The sequence below is a fragment of the Cupressus sempervirens genome, chromosome 2 (genome assembly GCF_028749045.1).
Source record: "Cupressus sempervirens isolate cs-2001-9-10 chromosome 2, ASM2874904v1, whole genome shotgun sequence".
In the NCBI taxonomy this organism is placed as follows: domain Eukaryota; kingdom Viridiplantae; phylum Streptophyta; class Pinopsida; order Cupressales; family Cupressaceae; genus Cupressus; species Cupressus sempervirens.
Genome location: NC_143119.1, coordinates 699996849 through 700012353, shown reverse-complemented (window position 1 = coordinate 700012353; position 15505 = coordinate 699996849). Strand labels below are relative to the sequence as shown.

Below are 15505 nucleotides of genomic sequence, written 5' to 3'. Positions count from 1 at the left end.
CGAGTGACGCTAAATATCTCTTTTTTAAAATGGGATTGGAATGATTTGGCAAATGAAATAAGTACAGACTCAAAATACAGGGCAAGTTACTCAGATGTAATAGTGCACATTAGCATGGGAATGTAAGAGGCGAGAGTGAATTATCACGAAGAGTTGATTTTTTTTTATCATACTTGTGTTGTACGGACATTTATTCTCGGTTGGTGTGCAATAGCGTATGCTGGAGTAACCATGCAATTTCAGTCTTTTAGAACTTGCAGGTTATTCCCGTTAATTGTTTTCTTTGCGCTTCAAATTATGTTTGAGCCGATAAATAATTTCATAAGAAAAGTTCTTTCAATCTAAGAATATCAGGACTCAACTGATTGCAATACTGAGGCAGTACTCTGAAGGTTACTGGGAGCATTTTACATCCAAAAAGTTTTGTGTTTACTACCACGGAAGAAATTCTCCTCCTCTGAGCTTTGAATTGAAGCATCCTAATAAGCCTTTGTCAGCATTTGGGCTTGGAGCCTCATCAAGTAAATGTCAAATTCTTTAACAGGAAATGAGGCGTCATGCTGAGTAATTCACTGGATACCATTATGTGGAATTGTGGATAACTTCATAACATGATACTTCACACCAATTTTTTTTGATTGGTCCAATGTCGTGCATTTCAAGCTTTCTTGTCAGTATAAATTTTCATTTACAAAACCATTTCAGAAGGGACCACAACTACAAGAACAAAATGTACACCAAACCATTACCAAATCCCACAGGGATGTTAGCTGTTAGCCAGAATTCAGAGAGAGCTCCATGGCTATAGTAATATGTAAAGAATATCATTTGCAGCAGTAGAGAGGAGATCGACATTTAATTATTCTGAAATCAAATTTAAAAAGGGCTCGCTACCATTGTGAGGATGGCTAAAGGGCAGCTAAACACACTTGTTTGACGGCAATTCCGCTTATGCAATGCCCTCAATGATCTCTTTTGCAAGCTGTTAACTTTTTCTTTTCAAAACTTCCAATTCATTTCAAAATTTGACTGTTAACTACACATACATGCTAAGAACATATTATGGAATTTTAATCATCAACTACCCTCAGTTACAATTTCTATAATTTCTACTTTAGGAATGAAAAATTAGATTTTACAATATCCTATATTGTATTAAACAGGTTACAAGCTCATAATATTAACAATTTAGAAGTAAGGCCTATCCTCTGTATACACTTTGTGGTCTTCACTTCACAAGTACAAAGGTGTTACAGGCTCGTCAATCTGTTGCAGCCTTGCAAGTGGCAAGGAGCTTCTTGAGAGATATTGCTATATCCATTAACAAGTGGAATAGCATTTCAGCATCAAGTAGGCCATTAGCCTGTGCTCTTTGTTCAAATCTTAGTTTGTGCAATTTTCCATCGTTATATTATTGCCAGGGAGGTCAAGAACTCCAACTTTGTTGTTATACAGATGTAACTGTAATGCTAGCTGTAGAGAAGCAAGTCATTGGCCTGAGCATGAAATTCCTTGGAAGAGAAATTGCAACTTCATTCTTTCAGGTGAAAAGTACATCAAATGAATGTACTAAAAAATATGTTAACAGTAATGCGAAATGTGAACAGTATATGTCAGATCATTGTTGTCGTCTGGACCTTGATTTAATGTCTAAATAACCTCAATACAGAATGTAAAGAAGATATTTTCTGAAAGTCTGGCTAATTAATTGTTGTATGTCTCCATTGTATCCTGATATCTTAAAGGTTATTGCTAAAGGTGGGCTGAATCTTTTCAATCGAAAGTAGCTTTCAGTTGCATCTCTATTATAGGCTGGTTCAAGATGTGTTCAAATGATGGTGTTGTTGTTGCTGCTAGCTGTGCAGTACATATGTTTGAGCCTATTGTGCTTTAAAGTATATGTATAGAAAAATAAGTTTATTGTATTGCTTTGCTGTGCCTTATAATTTTGCAATATAGATATATGTCACAAGCTACTACTCCCCTTTTCGAAAAGGAAATTGCAACAGCTGGTCAGTATGTGATCTTAATTCCTCTTCCTCTATAAGATACTTATATTATAATGTGTTATTTATTGGATATGAGAAAATTTAAGGAGATAGTTACCTTTGTATCTCTTAAGTTTATGATTTAAAGATTTGTTTTGTTCAAAACAAGCTAGTAGGCAATCTTTGGAGATTGTGTCATTAGTCGGATTTAGCTCAATAATAAGATTTAAGAATGTGTATTTTGCCTATGCTTTTAAATATTTGTTTGGGATAAGTACATTTTAAACAATTTTATACAATGTGTGACAGTTCTTAAAGTTAAGGAGATCGTTACCTTTGAATTTTGACTTAAGGGCCTATTTGTACAAGCAAGCTAGTAGGCAATGTTTGGAGATAGTGTCATTAATTTGTCTTAATTAAATAACAAGTTTTAAGATTATATATTGGCATTCTTGCTCTATGCTTTCAAATAGTTGTTTGGGATCATTACACTTTGATGATGTATTTTAAACAATGTTATGCATTTCTTCATATGTATTATTGTTTTTCTTCATGCTATTACTTGTCTGAGATTTAGTAAGAAAAAAAATCCGTCAGAATGAAATTATTAAATTTTCACGCTTTAAAATAGAAAGCTACAATTCTATTAATGTGTTTCTTTAGTTATTTTAGCTCTTATTAACCATAACTTCTTAGTTCATTGGAGTTATCCTTACTATTTTGTGAATTAATGATTGGGTCTGGTAATATTCAAGATGGCAGGAAGGTCAAATAAATCCAAAAACAAAGGCAAAGGAGGAATTAATTCCAAGAATGCTACTCAGAATAATCCAATGGTGGATGTAGAACCTGCTTCAAATGATATTTCCTCAGGGAAAGAACAAATTGTTGATCATCCTGGCCAAAATTCAGATGTATCAATGGAGCCTAATTCATTTGTAAATGGACCAGAACGCACAGAGAAGGATTCTCCTCACAATCATCCACATGTCTCAGAAAATGGAAATGAGATAGATTCCAGCTCTTCCGTAAAGCATGTGAATGGTAAGGTTGTGTGATTTATGGCATGTACAGGAAGCAGTAGCATCTTGATTAGATGCAACTTATAGAATGGTCATTAAGCATAATTTAGTTTGGTTTCCCTTCATCTCTTAATTGTTGTCAATTTGTAGAAGTAATGAATATAGAATATAAATAATTAAAAATATTATTGCTAATTGTCTTGTATTTAACATGCATTGGTGGTATCAGGGGAGCTTCGTCTCTATCCTGTTACTGTGAAGGGACCATGTGGAGAAAAGCTTGAGTTGCAGGTAAGCAATTCGATTCATTTTGCTTTTCAAATGGAAACAATCTTGTCTGCACTGTACTCTTAATACGTCCAGCGACCAAGAAATGGTTTCATAGATCCAAGAATCTTAAATAAGCATATTAAATTATGATTTTCTGTTTCTGTAAAATGACTACTTAGAAATGTATTCTATTCTAGTGTGAGAGTCATTTCATCCTTTCGTCTTGCTCCCAGTAACGTTTATAAGCATGTGCTATCCTGAACTTTTATATGTCCTGTTATCTTGGATGCATATGGTACTCTGTGTTCAAGAGTTACTTTGGGTTTTTCTAATCTCTCTTCACAGTATTCTCTCTCATATTTAGGTTACCTTTATTCGTAAGCCAATTTTCTCATCTTCCTTAAGTATTCATTTCTCAGATAAGTGTGTCATGGCTCTGCAGTTGTTTCAGAAGTTCTTTTAATGCCCTACAATTATCTTTGGGCAGTTTGATGATGATGAAATGCACAAAATGCAGGGAAGTTTTTTCGGAAGCAAGTGTCCTTTTTTTGTGATAGATGGCCTACATTTTTTCTTGAACCTCAGCCTATAAATTGACTGTCACATCTCTATTTTGATGGCTGATGAATTTATGCCCCATTGTTTGAGTCAGTTTTTGTATATTAAAAACAACTATCAGCAATAAAATTAAACTTTTTCTTACCCCACATTGCAATCACATGCTGCTTTTGTTGGCTGTAATTTCCTTAATGTGTAAGATGTGAGACCATTTGTGCTTAGAATTAGTTGTCACTTCATCAGAAGCTATTCTTTTTGGATTTGCTTTTCTTATTGTATGTGGGCTATTTTTTTGAGTAATATGCTACTTTGCTACTCTAATAAGGAAAGATTTTTTTTTTTCAATTATTATATCCACTAACTATCTAACTACATTGGTAAAGTTCATTGTCTTTTAACAGCAAACAGGAAGCAACATAAACATAAAATCCGAAAAGGCAACTACATACTAAAACAATTGATAAGCAAACCTAGAGAGACAACATCTGAAATGAGTAACGCCTGTTTAATTTATAAAGATAAAGTCATGCAAAACAGGTAATAAAACCATATAAAACTTAAAATACGAGTAGAGAGCTAGTGGAGATTAAAACTTGGCTATGGTTTACAGAAAATTGTAGAGAAAAAGAAAGATAAATATACCTCATTTTTCACATCATGGAAAGGCGAATGTAAGATTTGGTAATTTATTTAGGAAACAAATTTGAGTTAAAATACTTGTAAGAAATAAGGTAGAAAGAAAATCAATAGTTGATGTGTGCTTGTCCCATTGATTGAAATTTGGAGAAATGGATGTTCGAGAATTTTGATTGATCATTCCTCACACCATAACAAGAAGAATTGGGATTACAAAGTAATTGGTAAAAATGCTTGCTTGTTATTAGTAGCGATCGATAGATCATTATATAAAAAAGAACAAACGATGTTTCCTTTGGAAACAATCGTCAAGAATAAAAACATTCTATTTTAACTAACAACTAACTAAAAGCTAATTAAATATTAGAATCTAGAAACATTCTAATATATACAATAGATTACAAAAAGATAACTATTGAATAATAATAGACAATAATAGAAGCTATCTATATTCGTAATACCCTCTGTTAATGGATAATCTACCCACAACGCCAAGCTGTTCTTTGAATTCAACAAACTTATTAGGACCAAGAGGCTTGGTGTGATGTCCCCTTCTAGCTAGAGACATCACTTTAGCTGGTAATTAGCCTATCAGAGACCCTCGTAGGCTAATAAGATTGGATAGAGGGTCACCTTGGTGTGGAGATCCTCCAAGGACCAGGGCAGAGTACTCTTCTGGGTTGCCAGAGTTTGTTTATGATGAGTTTTCCTTTGAGTTTGGCTTGGTCAGGCTATTTTTAGCAGTTTTGGAGTTATAAAGATAGACCCCTGCTATTTTTAGAAAAGGGGTATGGTCATATGCAGTTCTATCATGTTAGCTCCCAGTCCAAACGACATTCAAAAATGTTGAGTAATAATGGAGATATTAATGTTTATTTAGTTAAAATAAACATTATTGGTTTTAAGCCTATATTGTTAAGTTATAATATATAACTTAAGTGAGGGTCATGATATCATAAAAGGGGCCATCGTTTCAATTAATTGTGGGTCCAAGCTTATGGAAAAATTAAAAGGAATTTTCTAAGTTTTAATGTAATAACATTTTTTATGTTATTATTATATCTTTTATCCCACATTGAGCGTGGAGACTCATTCTGGAGTTGAGGAGTCCTTATAAACAAACCTTTTCTTCCTTCAAGGGCAGGTTATGAGAATTGCTTAAAAACTTTGCCTTGTGAAATTTCTTGAAGTTGTGGCAACAAGGGTTTCTACAAGTTTGAGAAGAATTCAGACTGTGGAGAACGTAGTATCTTCAGAGTTGATGCAATTTGAGGGTGTGAAATATCACTTGAATTTTGCCTGTGAGTTGACTTCATTCTGGAGTCAATATTGTGTTTCAGTAGGAAAAAAGTGGATGAATCTGTTTACAAGTTGGAAGGGGTTATAACAGTAGCTACAGTGCTGTGAACAGTACAGCGCTACAGTGAATTAAAAATCAGAGATTTAATATTGCGGTTTTTGATAGGCGCTGCCCAAGGAGGAAGCAACCAGCAGCGTGGTTGCATATTGGAGACAAAAATCAGGTTTTTTTCAACTATTAATGATGATGTTTTTAATGTATTCTTCCAGCAATAAGTATTGTACATACATTAGGAGCCATCCGAATAAATGAATTTGATTAGCATTATAACCAGATTTGAGTTATAATTTTAGGTAAGATTAGTTTTCAATATTTGTATTTTCTTTTCATCAACTCAAAAACCCAAAAACAGCTTAAAACATTCAAAAACAAACAAAAAACAATTATTACACCCAGGGAAACAAACAGTGATCAGCGTAGAGCCTATTTGGGGTTCTTACACTTGGTGAGAATGTTTGCAGTCTAATCCGCTGTAGGAAAGAATTGCAAGTCTAATGTCCCTTTTTTCAACCAGCTGACATGTAATGATGATGAACATCCACATGCTTGGTTCATTCATGGAAGACTCGTTTCCATGCTAACTTAATAATGCCTTCGTTATCAACAAATAAAGTGGTCGGTCCTGCTGGTGACATCTGCTTATCCCCAAGCATTTGACGAAGCCAAACAACTTTGCAACCTGCCTTAAGTGTGTTTAGCCTCGATTGAGGAGAGAGAAACAACTTGCTGCTTCTTACTGGTCCAGGTGACGACACTAAATCCCAAATTGAACACATATCCAGAAGTTGACTTTTTATCATCAATAGAAGTTGCCTAATTTGAATCTGTGAATCTACTGAGTCTAGGATTGGAACTCTAAGAGTAAAGAAGTCCGCACTCTGTTGTACCCTTTACATAACGAAGCACACACTTGCTGCCATCTAATGATCAGCCTTAGGAGCTATCACAAAGAGTGAGACGTAGTTGATTCCGAAGCTGATATCAATTCTAGTAGTGAAGAGGTAGATGAGGGTGCTTGCTAGTTGCTTGGAATATGAAATTTGTCTAACAGATGCTTGGCTTATCTGGTCTTAGAATTGAATATACCAGAAGATTGCTGCCAAACCTCAACACCTAGGCAATAATGCATGAGCTCGAGATCTGCCATATCAAAAAAGTGGCATAAGCTCCGTGTTAGATTCTTTGAATCAAAGATGCCGAACTGCCATTGATGATCAAATCATCCACATAAATGACCAAAAGGATGATGTCACTTTCAGTAGTCTTTATGTACAATTTTGAGTCCGAAGAATTCCTCTAGAAGCCTTGATCACTAAGGTACTTATCGATTTTCATGTACCATGCCCTAGGGGCCTACTTTAAACCATAGAGAGATTTCACTAAACTTAGAACCTAATGTTCTTTACCAACAACCTTGAAACTAGGAGGTTGTGTTGTGTAGGCCTCTTCTTGTATGTCACCATTCAAGAAAGCACTCTTGATGTCCATATGATGGAACTTCAAGCTATACTGTGGTGCCATAGCTAGGACTAATCTGATAGTGTGCTCATCTTTGTTGTAGGAGCAAAAATCTCCTTATAATAAATGGCCTGACGCTGAGAAAAGCCCTTTGCAACTAAACGAACCTATTACTTATCCAAGATATCATTAGACTTGTATTTTATTTTGTAAACCCATTTGCAGTCAATTGGTTTCTTCCTTGGTTGAACATCAGAAAAGACCTAGGTGTGATTCTTCAACAGGCTTTGGTGCTCTAATTTCATGGCCCATTCTCACTCTAGAATTCCTTTAGCCTCGGAGTATGCTTGAGGTTAACACATTGTGAATTTGGCCATGAGAGCAAAATTAATTGACTTTGTAGGTTTGATCGTTTTTCGAGCAATTCTCCCATCAATGAGCTCATCACCTCGAAGATCAACAAGTGTCTTAGCTCACCACTTAGGCCAGAGAGGAGAAGGACCAACATTAACATCAAGAGATGCTCTATGATTAGTTTCTTCATCAGAAGGATTTGGATCAAACTCAGGTGACACATCTACAAATTTGGGTGATCTTGCAGGAGAAGTTGGAGGTGTTTGTATAGGAATCCCTAGTATAATTGGAGTTGCTAGAGCCCTCTTATCAGGTTGACCTAATGACAGCCAAACTCCCAGATCATGAGCCTTCATAGGTTGATTTGTTGGATTGGGACCAGGAGAAACATACATGAATTGTCCTTGCTGTTCGTCAAAGACTACATCATGATTGTACAATAAATGAGATACCTCAGTGTTGATCAAGTGGTAGGCTTTGTGAAGACTACTGTATCCAACAATCATATTTTTTGACTCTTGGCATCCAACTTGGTGCATGATGCATCAGGGTACACATAAGCAAGAGAGCCAAAAACCTTCAAGCGATTGATTTTGGGTTTGCGACCTAATCAGGCCTCTTCCAAATCTTAACTTTGATCACTACAAAGATTGTAGTGTTATCCAAAGTCTTACCTTTGATAACTACAAAGATTGTAGTGTTAACATATTTTGCCCAAAACGACATGTTTGTGTTCGAGCCTTCTTGGTGATCGTTCTGTTCTGACATTCAACTACACTGTTCTGCTGTGGTGCGTGGGGTGTGGTTAATTGGCATTTGATGCCATGCGTATTACAGAAGCTAGAGAATTCAGTAGTACAAAATTTCATCCATTATAAGTCCTAAGAGCAAGTCTTTTTCAACTAGAGGTTTAAACTTCTGAAATATAGTAAATACATCTGTTTTCTTTTTAAGAAAATATACCCACATCTTTCTATTGAAATCATCAACAAACAACAAAAAATACTACGACCCAAGAACAAAAGGAGTAGCCATAGGGCCATAGATATCAATAAGAACAAGATGAAGTACCTGAGAAGTGTGTCATGAATCGCCAATAGGAAAAGGTGTGCGATGTTGCTTCCTAGCTTGACATGCATCATGAACTCCAAGTTGAGTTTGAATCTCTGGCAAATCAAGGACAGGCTCTTCCCGAGTAAGTTGAGAGAGATAATGCACATTTAAGTGCTCATATTGTTGATGCCAAAGTGAGCTGTCAGGAGACTGCCGAACAGCCATAGCTAGGTTCTGAGAATCACCAGAATCAACAAGTTTAAAAAGACCATGATCCTTGAGGCCAATTGCAACAAAATACTGAATATCCCTATCAGTGATAGTGGATTGATGTGAATTGAAGGTGATATCCAACTGTGGTGAGTGTCACAACATGTGACTGACTGAAAGTAGATTGAATTCCATTTTTGGAACATAGTACACAACTAGGAGAATGAGATTCCTCCTAGTAGATTGAATTTCGAAGGTTGCTTTTGCTGACAACTGTTTACTCTTCCACTCCATGAAGAATAACCGAACTTGGAAAAGGCTAGTAATTATTGAGACAGTCTTTGCTGTGGCTGAAATGATGAGAGGCACTTGAATCAGTGTACCAAGTTGATGACTTCACACGGTAGGTCTTTTAGCCATGAAGGTGTAAAAGGTAGATTCAATCTGCTCGTTGTGTTGTGCACAATTCGCTTTGGGTAGTGAACCAGATTGCTTAGCTTGGGTAGCTAAGTGTTTCTGACATTTAACCTTCATGTGACCATACTTATGGCAGTAGTTGCATTGAATATTCTTTTTCTTGGAGGCTTCTGATGTTGGAGCAGAGGACTTCTGCTGAGAAGACTGCTGTGAATGAGACTTGCTTTTATCCTTCTGAAAGGATTTAGCAACAAAGCCTTTCTGTATGGAGGTAGAGCTGGAATTGTTACCGATTTGCTATTTCCATCGATCTTGCTGAAGCAAAAGTTTGCAAAGATCTGTGAACTTCAAATCAACACCAGCAGAAGTGATATCGAGAGTCTCGATAAAATGCTCACAGGACTTGGGTAAACTTCTGAGGGTTATTACTGCAATCTCCTCTTCCTCCATCTTGCATCCAATGGCAAGCAACTGATCACAAATATTTTGAACTTTATTCAGGTGTTCCTGGAGCAATTTCCGCTCATCCATGACAATAGAAAACATAGAGTTCCTGAGAAAGAAGGCTCTCCTTTTGTTTGAAGTCTCATGTAGTTTCTTGAGATACTCCCATATCTCGGCAGTTCTCTTGCCAGATGGATTTTGAGGCAGCTTATCATCAACTATGGATAATTTGAGAAGTGTCACCGCCTCCCGATTATTTGGATCCCATGTATCCTGATCAATACTAGCTGTACTCGAGCACTATGTAACATCCAAAACAATCAGATTAGTATTCCAATTTTCAAAGATTGTTAACATCCACTGCTTCCACATACCATAATTTTGACCAATGAATTTTTGATTTCCCTTGACTGGAATACTAGTCAAAGATGCCATAGTGCGCTTTTTAGTAAAAAAATGAAAATCTGTGAAGGCACACGGTTCGAGGCAAAAATTAGAATGCCCAAAAAAAAATGAAGCGGTACCCAAAAGAGAGCTAGAATATCCTAGGAGGAATATGCTATCAAAACTTTGGATTTGTTGGCTCAAAAGTCAAGACACCCAAGAAAAACGGATGACAACCCAGTTGAGCTCTCAAAAAGGTACAAAAAGTTAGGATTTCAAACAAAAGATACATTCTAAAAAAATTCAAAAGTTAAAACAATGGAGGATTTGCAAGAAAAACCCATGTTTTTGGACTCAAAGCTAAGACAAGGGTTAATACAAACCCCAGATGCCTCCAATAGGGGATAAAACAACAATGAAAAATGTAAAAAGGGTTGCCATTTTTTTGCAGAAAAAATGACCACAAGCTGCAGAGAAATGCAATTGGTTTTGCATAAAATGTGTATTGTGGGGGCTGCAGAAATGACCCACGAATAGAGCCGAATAAATCGTGTGGGTTGCTGAGAGGCATTACAAAAAACCGTCTCCAAAAACCCATGACTAGATTACAAAAAGACGCAGCTACCACACAACTACACTTAAACCGACACCCAACATAGAAAATCCTAGACTATTTTTTAAGCAAATCACAATCCAAAAAATTGGGCATTGAAAAAAAATGTTTTTAAAAAGAATCAAGGAAGAATTTCATTCAAATTTATTCAAAAATATGTTTATTTAGTATTTGCTCTGATACCATATTACAAAGTAATTGGTAATCATACTTGCTTGTTATTAACAGTGATCAATAGATCATTATATACAAAAGAACAAACGATGTTTCCTAAGGAAATGATCATCAAGAACAAAAACATTCTATTCTAACTAAAAGCTAACTAAATATTATAAACATTCTAATATTTACAATAGATTACAAATTGATAACCATTAAATAATAATAAATAATAATAGAAGCTATCTATCTATATCTATTATTATATTGGGTGCTTGGAGGAAGCACACTAAAGAGGGGCACTACTGCACTTTACTATCTTTATCAACATATGAATTGTGATATTTATCTAGGACATGGCATTTTTTGATTGTTGGAATTAGATTAGTAAAGTTAAATAACAATAGCTTTGAGAGTCTCCTCTAAGGCTCAATGTTCTAGGGCATGTCTTCCAAAGCTGAAGAAGGTGGCGAGGCAATTTCTAGAGTGCTACTAGAAACAATGCTCTCTCTAGGATTGTATAGTAGATAGGAAATTAAAAAAAAGTTTAACTTAGTAGACAAGCAATTCAAATTATTATAAACCTTAATTCCATTACAAAAGGAACAAAAATAACATGTCACACTCTACCTTGTCGATCTGGTGGGTTAGAGTAATACATATTTTGTTGGAACAAACTCTTAGAAGGCCAGCTTAGTGATTTTTAAGTGGGGTTTTTTTGCCAAATGGTAAATAGTTGATATCAAGGCTTCAATTATTGGCAAATTGTGCGAGTGGCAAGATAACCTAAAGCACCATAATTTCATAAGTTTTTAGTTCAGGGCTGATTAAAAATCACATGAGCATTTGTTTTACAATTTTTGAATTGAACTATCTTGCTATAATATATGAGGTGCTATTGGATCCAATTTGCAGAGAGTTTATAGTCTCACTTATTGATCTTGATGCTAGTTAAAGTTTGGGTCTACTAGTTTGTTTCAAACTTTCATGGATTTGGTCAATTTGTTTTTGTGGTTATACTTGCTGGTACAAAAACTAAAAAAATCACAATATCCACATTTTTGCAATCTAAAAAGAGGAATTAATTTAAAACTTTATATTTATATTATGTCAAAATTAAATAATTTTAAACTTTACACCATATTAAACTAAAATCTTCAGAATTTAAATATAATTTTGTTAATTATGACTATTGAAATTTAAACGTATTCATATATTATATTAAACCCTATGAATGGTAGTGTTACCACTTCATAGTTGGGTCATATATCTACATGAAAGAAAACTTTTATGAGGAAATCATCCAATTATATTAAACTACTATCCAATTAAAAATCTCTTATGTAGAGAATAGAGGAAAAATGTTGCGCCTCCCATTTGGGTTTTGAAAATATATTCTTTTCTAGCATGAAACTTTTATTAATTGTTTGAGCCCAACCCTATGCTTATGTCCTTGTAGTCCAATAGCGAAGGATCAAGAATTTGCACCTTATGTATTTGGAGCCAAGTGACCTTGCACTTTGCAAATTTTGACCTTTTTTTGCCATGATAAGCAAATGTTAACATCGCTGAGTGAATTCAACAAGTTTGAGTAGAACAACAAATTCCAACGACAAATAAATGTATCAAAATAGAATGTAAAAAATTAGAAAACCTTATGAATCCACTATAATGTTACAAAAAATGCTTCATAATTTGTTATGGGTTTGTTTGGATTCATTTAGGACAAACACACTATATTTTGAAATCGCTAGTAAGATCCCTTGGCTACAATTATCCAATTTTGATCATGCTCATATTTGGGCTTTTGGTTGATGAATGGGTAACATAATTTTACAGATTTTAATTGATCCACCATAAATGATGCATTGTTCTTACTAATTTCAGAGCCATATCACCAATCAATATTACCAATTGTTGAATTTGTCTCTAATCTATTGCTTCTCATTTTGTTTTGGGAAACACAATTTACTCGTGAGGTTGAGATCAATAGTCCAAAAAGATTTTCAAGTTTAATGAACATTTTAAAGTGCACATCTGTTTTGCTCCTTAAAAAACAATAAGAATTGTTAGACTAGAGATGAGCTTATAGCTTAAAGCAGTGTTGTTATATAAGCGTCTTCTTTATCTGACATTGATTTAATATTTAGTCAATGTGAGCTCTGATGCTTTCTTGATATTGAGTTTGCGTTTGGCGGTTAGGGGATTCACTTCTTCACCTTGCCTGTATTACAATAGGAGGGTGTTGTGGTTATAGTTCCCAAACCTTGTGAGAGGGTGTTGCCTCTTAGTACTCCATATGGGGAGCCACTTCTTGTCCTTGTGAGGGTACGTTGCTCCAAGGTGGTTGCTAACTTTTACACTTTGCTTTTCTATAGGAATTTATGTTTTTTGTAAACGGAAGGATTTGTCATGGTATTTAATATACTTATAATTTGCCAAGATTCAACAATATTTTATATAAGTTTTAAGTGATGTGCATAAATTTCACCTTGCCTGTATTGCAATAGGAGGGTGTTGGGGTTGTAGTCCCCGAACCTTGTGAGAGTTGTTGATCCCTTGCACTCCATATGGGGAGTTTGCATCATGTCCTCACGAGTGTACACTTCTCCAAGGTGGTTGCCATTTTTTCCACCCTACTTTGTTGTAGGAATTTAATCTTTTTAAAGGAAGATGTGCCATGGTAATTAATATGTGTTTTTACAATTTGTAAACATTTACCTATATCTTTTATGTAAAAGCAACTAGGATATACACACACACACACACACACACACACACACATATATATATATACATACATACATACATATATGTGTGTGTGTGTGTGTGTGTATTGACAAGTGCAATCTACCACATTGATTCATTCTTATAGAAAGTAAACAAACTATAGGTTCCATTCTCGTTTTTGTTTCCGTTCACTTTCTTTTCTTTTAGTGAATGGGAATTTTGTGAATGCATTAAGAGGGTGTTGATTTGTACATTGCTCCAATGTGGTTGCTAGTTTTTGCACCTTGCTTTTCTATAGGAATTTAATTTTTTTAAAGGAAGGATTCACCATGATAATTAATATGCTTGCTTACAATTTGCCAAGATTCACCAATATGTTAGAAGAGGGTCTATGGTGTATGCCATTTAATTTACTATATTCTCCACTACAATGTGTTGTGGGTCAAAGTTTGTAGGAGTAGAATACATAATATTATGAGTATGATATTGATAAGTCAAGGTGCCCCATGTCCTCACCACTCTACTTCAAGGTGGTTGCCATTTTTTTGATGGGTAATAGGTCAAAGCCGAGATTAATTATTATTTATTGTGATTAGTATTCTTATTTATTAACTTTGAGTAGACTCAAACCCAAGACCTCCTAGATAGGAGGCTTACAATTTACCATTGTGTTATAGTCTCTTGCCTCGGTAGTTGCCATTTTTTGCACCTTGCTTTTTTATAGGATTTATTTCATAATAACATGGGGACGTGTCACCCCCCTTTTGCCCCATGTCCTAGAGATGGGGACGCACCAAGGACTTGGGGACTCCTTTCCCCCATCTCTAGCGGTGTCACCTCTGTCGAGGATGGGGGGACGTCCTGGTGTTGACTATTTGCCAATTTGACCATTTATGTTAAATGTTCGATGTTCCAATTCAATGGAATGTTCAACTATTTAATCTTTGACATCTTTATGTCTTATATTGCAACATAACGTTTCATAACTAGCATTTTAAGTACCATATGTATAGCATACAATCTCCCGGACCCCCTGTCATCCCCAATTAAGGCCCTTCTATCCCTCCATCCCGGAAACTTGTCCCCACGTTCCGCCTTCCTCCTGTCCCCCAGGGCAGTGTAACTATGATTTAGTTTAAAGGATGGAGTTATCATGGTTTGCTTACAATTTGCCAAGATTCACCAATATTTTATATAAGTTTTAAGTGATGTGTATAAATTTCTTAGTGAAGTTTTTTCTCTAAAATGTGGAATATTCATTGCTATTCTTTTGGTTGCAAAATTAAAAGGGAAAAGTCACCAAAAATTTATAATTCGTTTAAGGATCTTATTGATGTGAGTCTTTATGCCACTACAACATGCAAGAACACTTAGTATCCTAAGATAGAATACCAAATATTGAATCCTCTCTTGAATAAAGACACCACATTTGCTTAAGATTGCTAAGAAATATCATCTAGGTAACTCCAAGGTTCCTTCTAATTGTGGACTCTTACTCATTTTAATAATGTGATATGAAGGTTCTTCCCTTCATGAACCATTGAACCGATTTTTTATATAAATAAATATATTCAAAGTGGCATGCCACTTTTCGCCAAAAAAACGAAAAAAAAAAACAAAGGAACTTACACAAGCACACTAAGGTTTGTAAACTTGTCTTATGAATGATATGATAATTGAGTGCCATAAATTACTTTTAATAGATTTCGAAATGAAATGCAAATGGGAATGGGGATTAATGAACCTAAATAACTTTTACTTCTATTTTAGGATGCAAGAGGTTGTGAGTATCCTTGGTGATTCTATTGGGTTGGTCTTGTCTGTTAATTTGTTGTGCTCGTTTTCCATG

At 35.1% G+C, this 15505-nt stretch overlaps 1 protein-coding gene across 2 annotated transcripts in view; it reads left to right on the top strand.

Annotated features, from left to right (window-relative positions):
• The window catches only part of NOXY38 (tetratricopeptide repeat (TPR)-containing protein), a 171534-nt gene that overhangs the window by 647 nt on the left and 155382 nt on the right, over positions 1-15505 (top strand). For both annotated transcript variants that reach the window (XM_089815084.1, XM_089815083.1), the window contains exons 2-3: positions 2744-3032; positions 3240-3301. In XM_089815084.1, coding sequence (XP_089671210.1) covers positions 2744-3032; positions 3240-3301 — 351 coding nt within the window. The remainder of the gene's footprint in view (positions 1-2743; positions 3033-3239; positions 3302-15505) is intronic.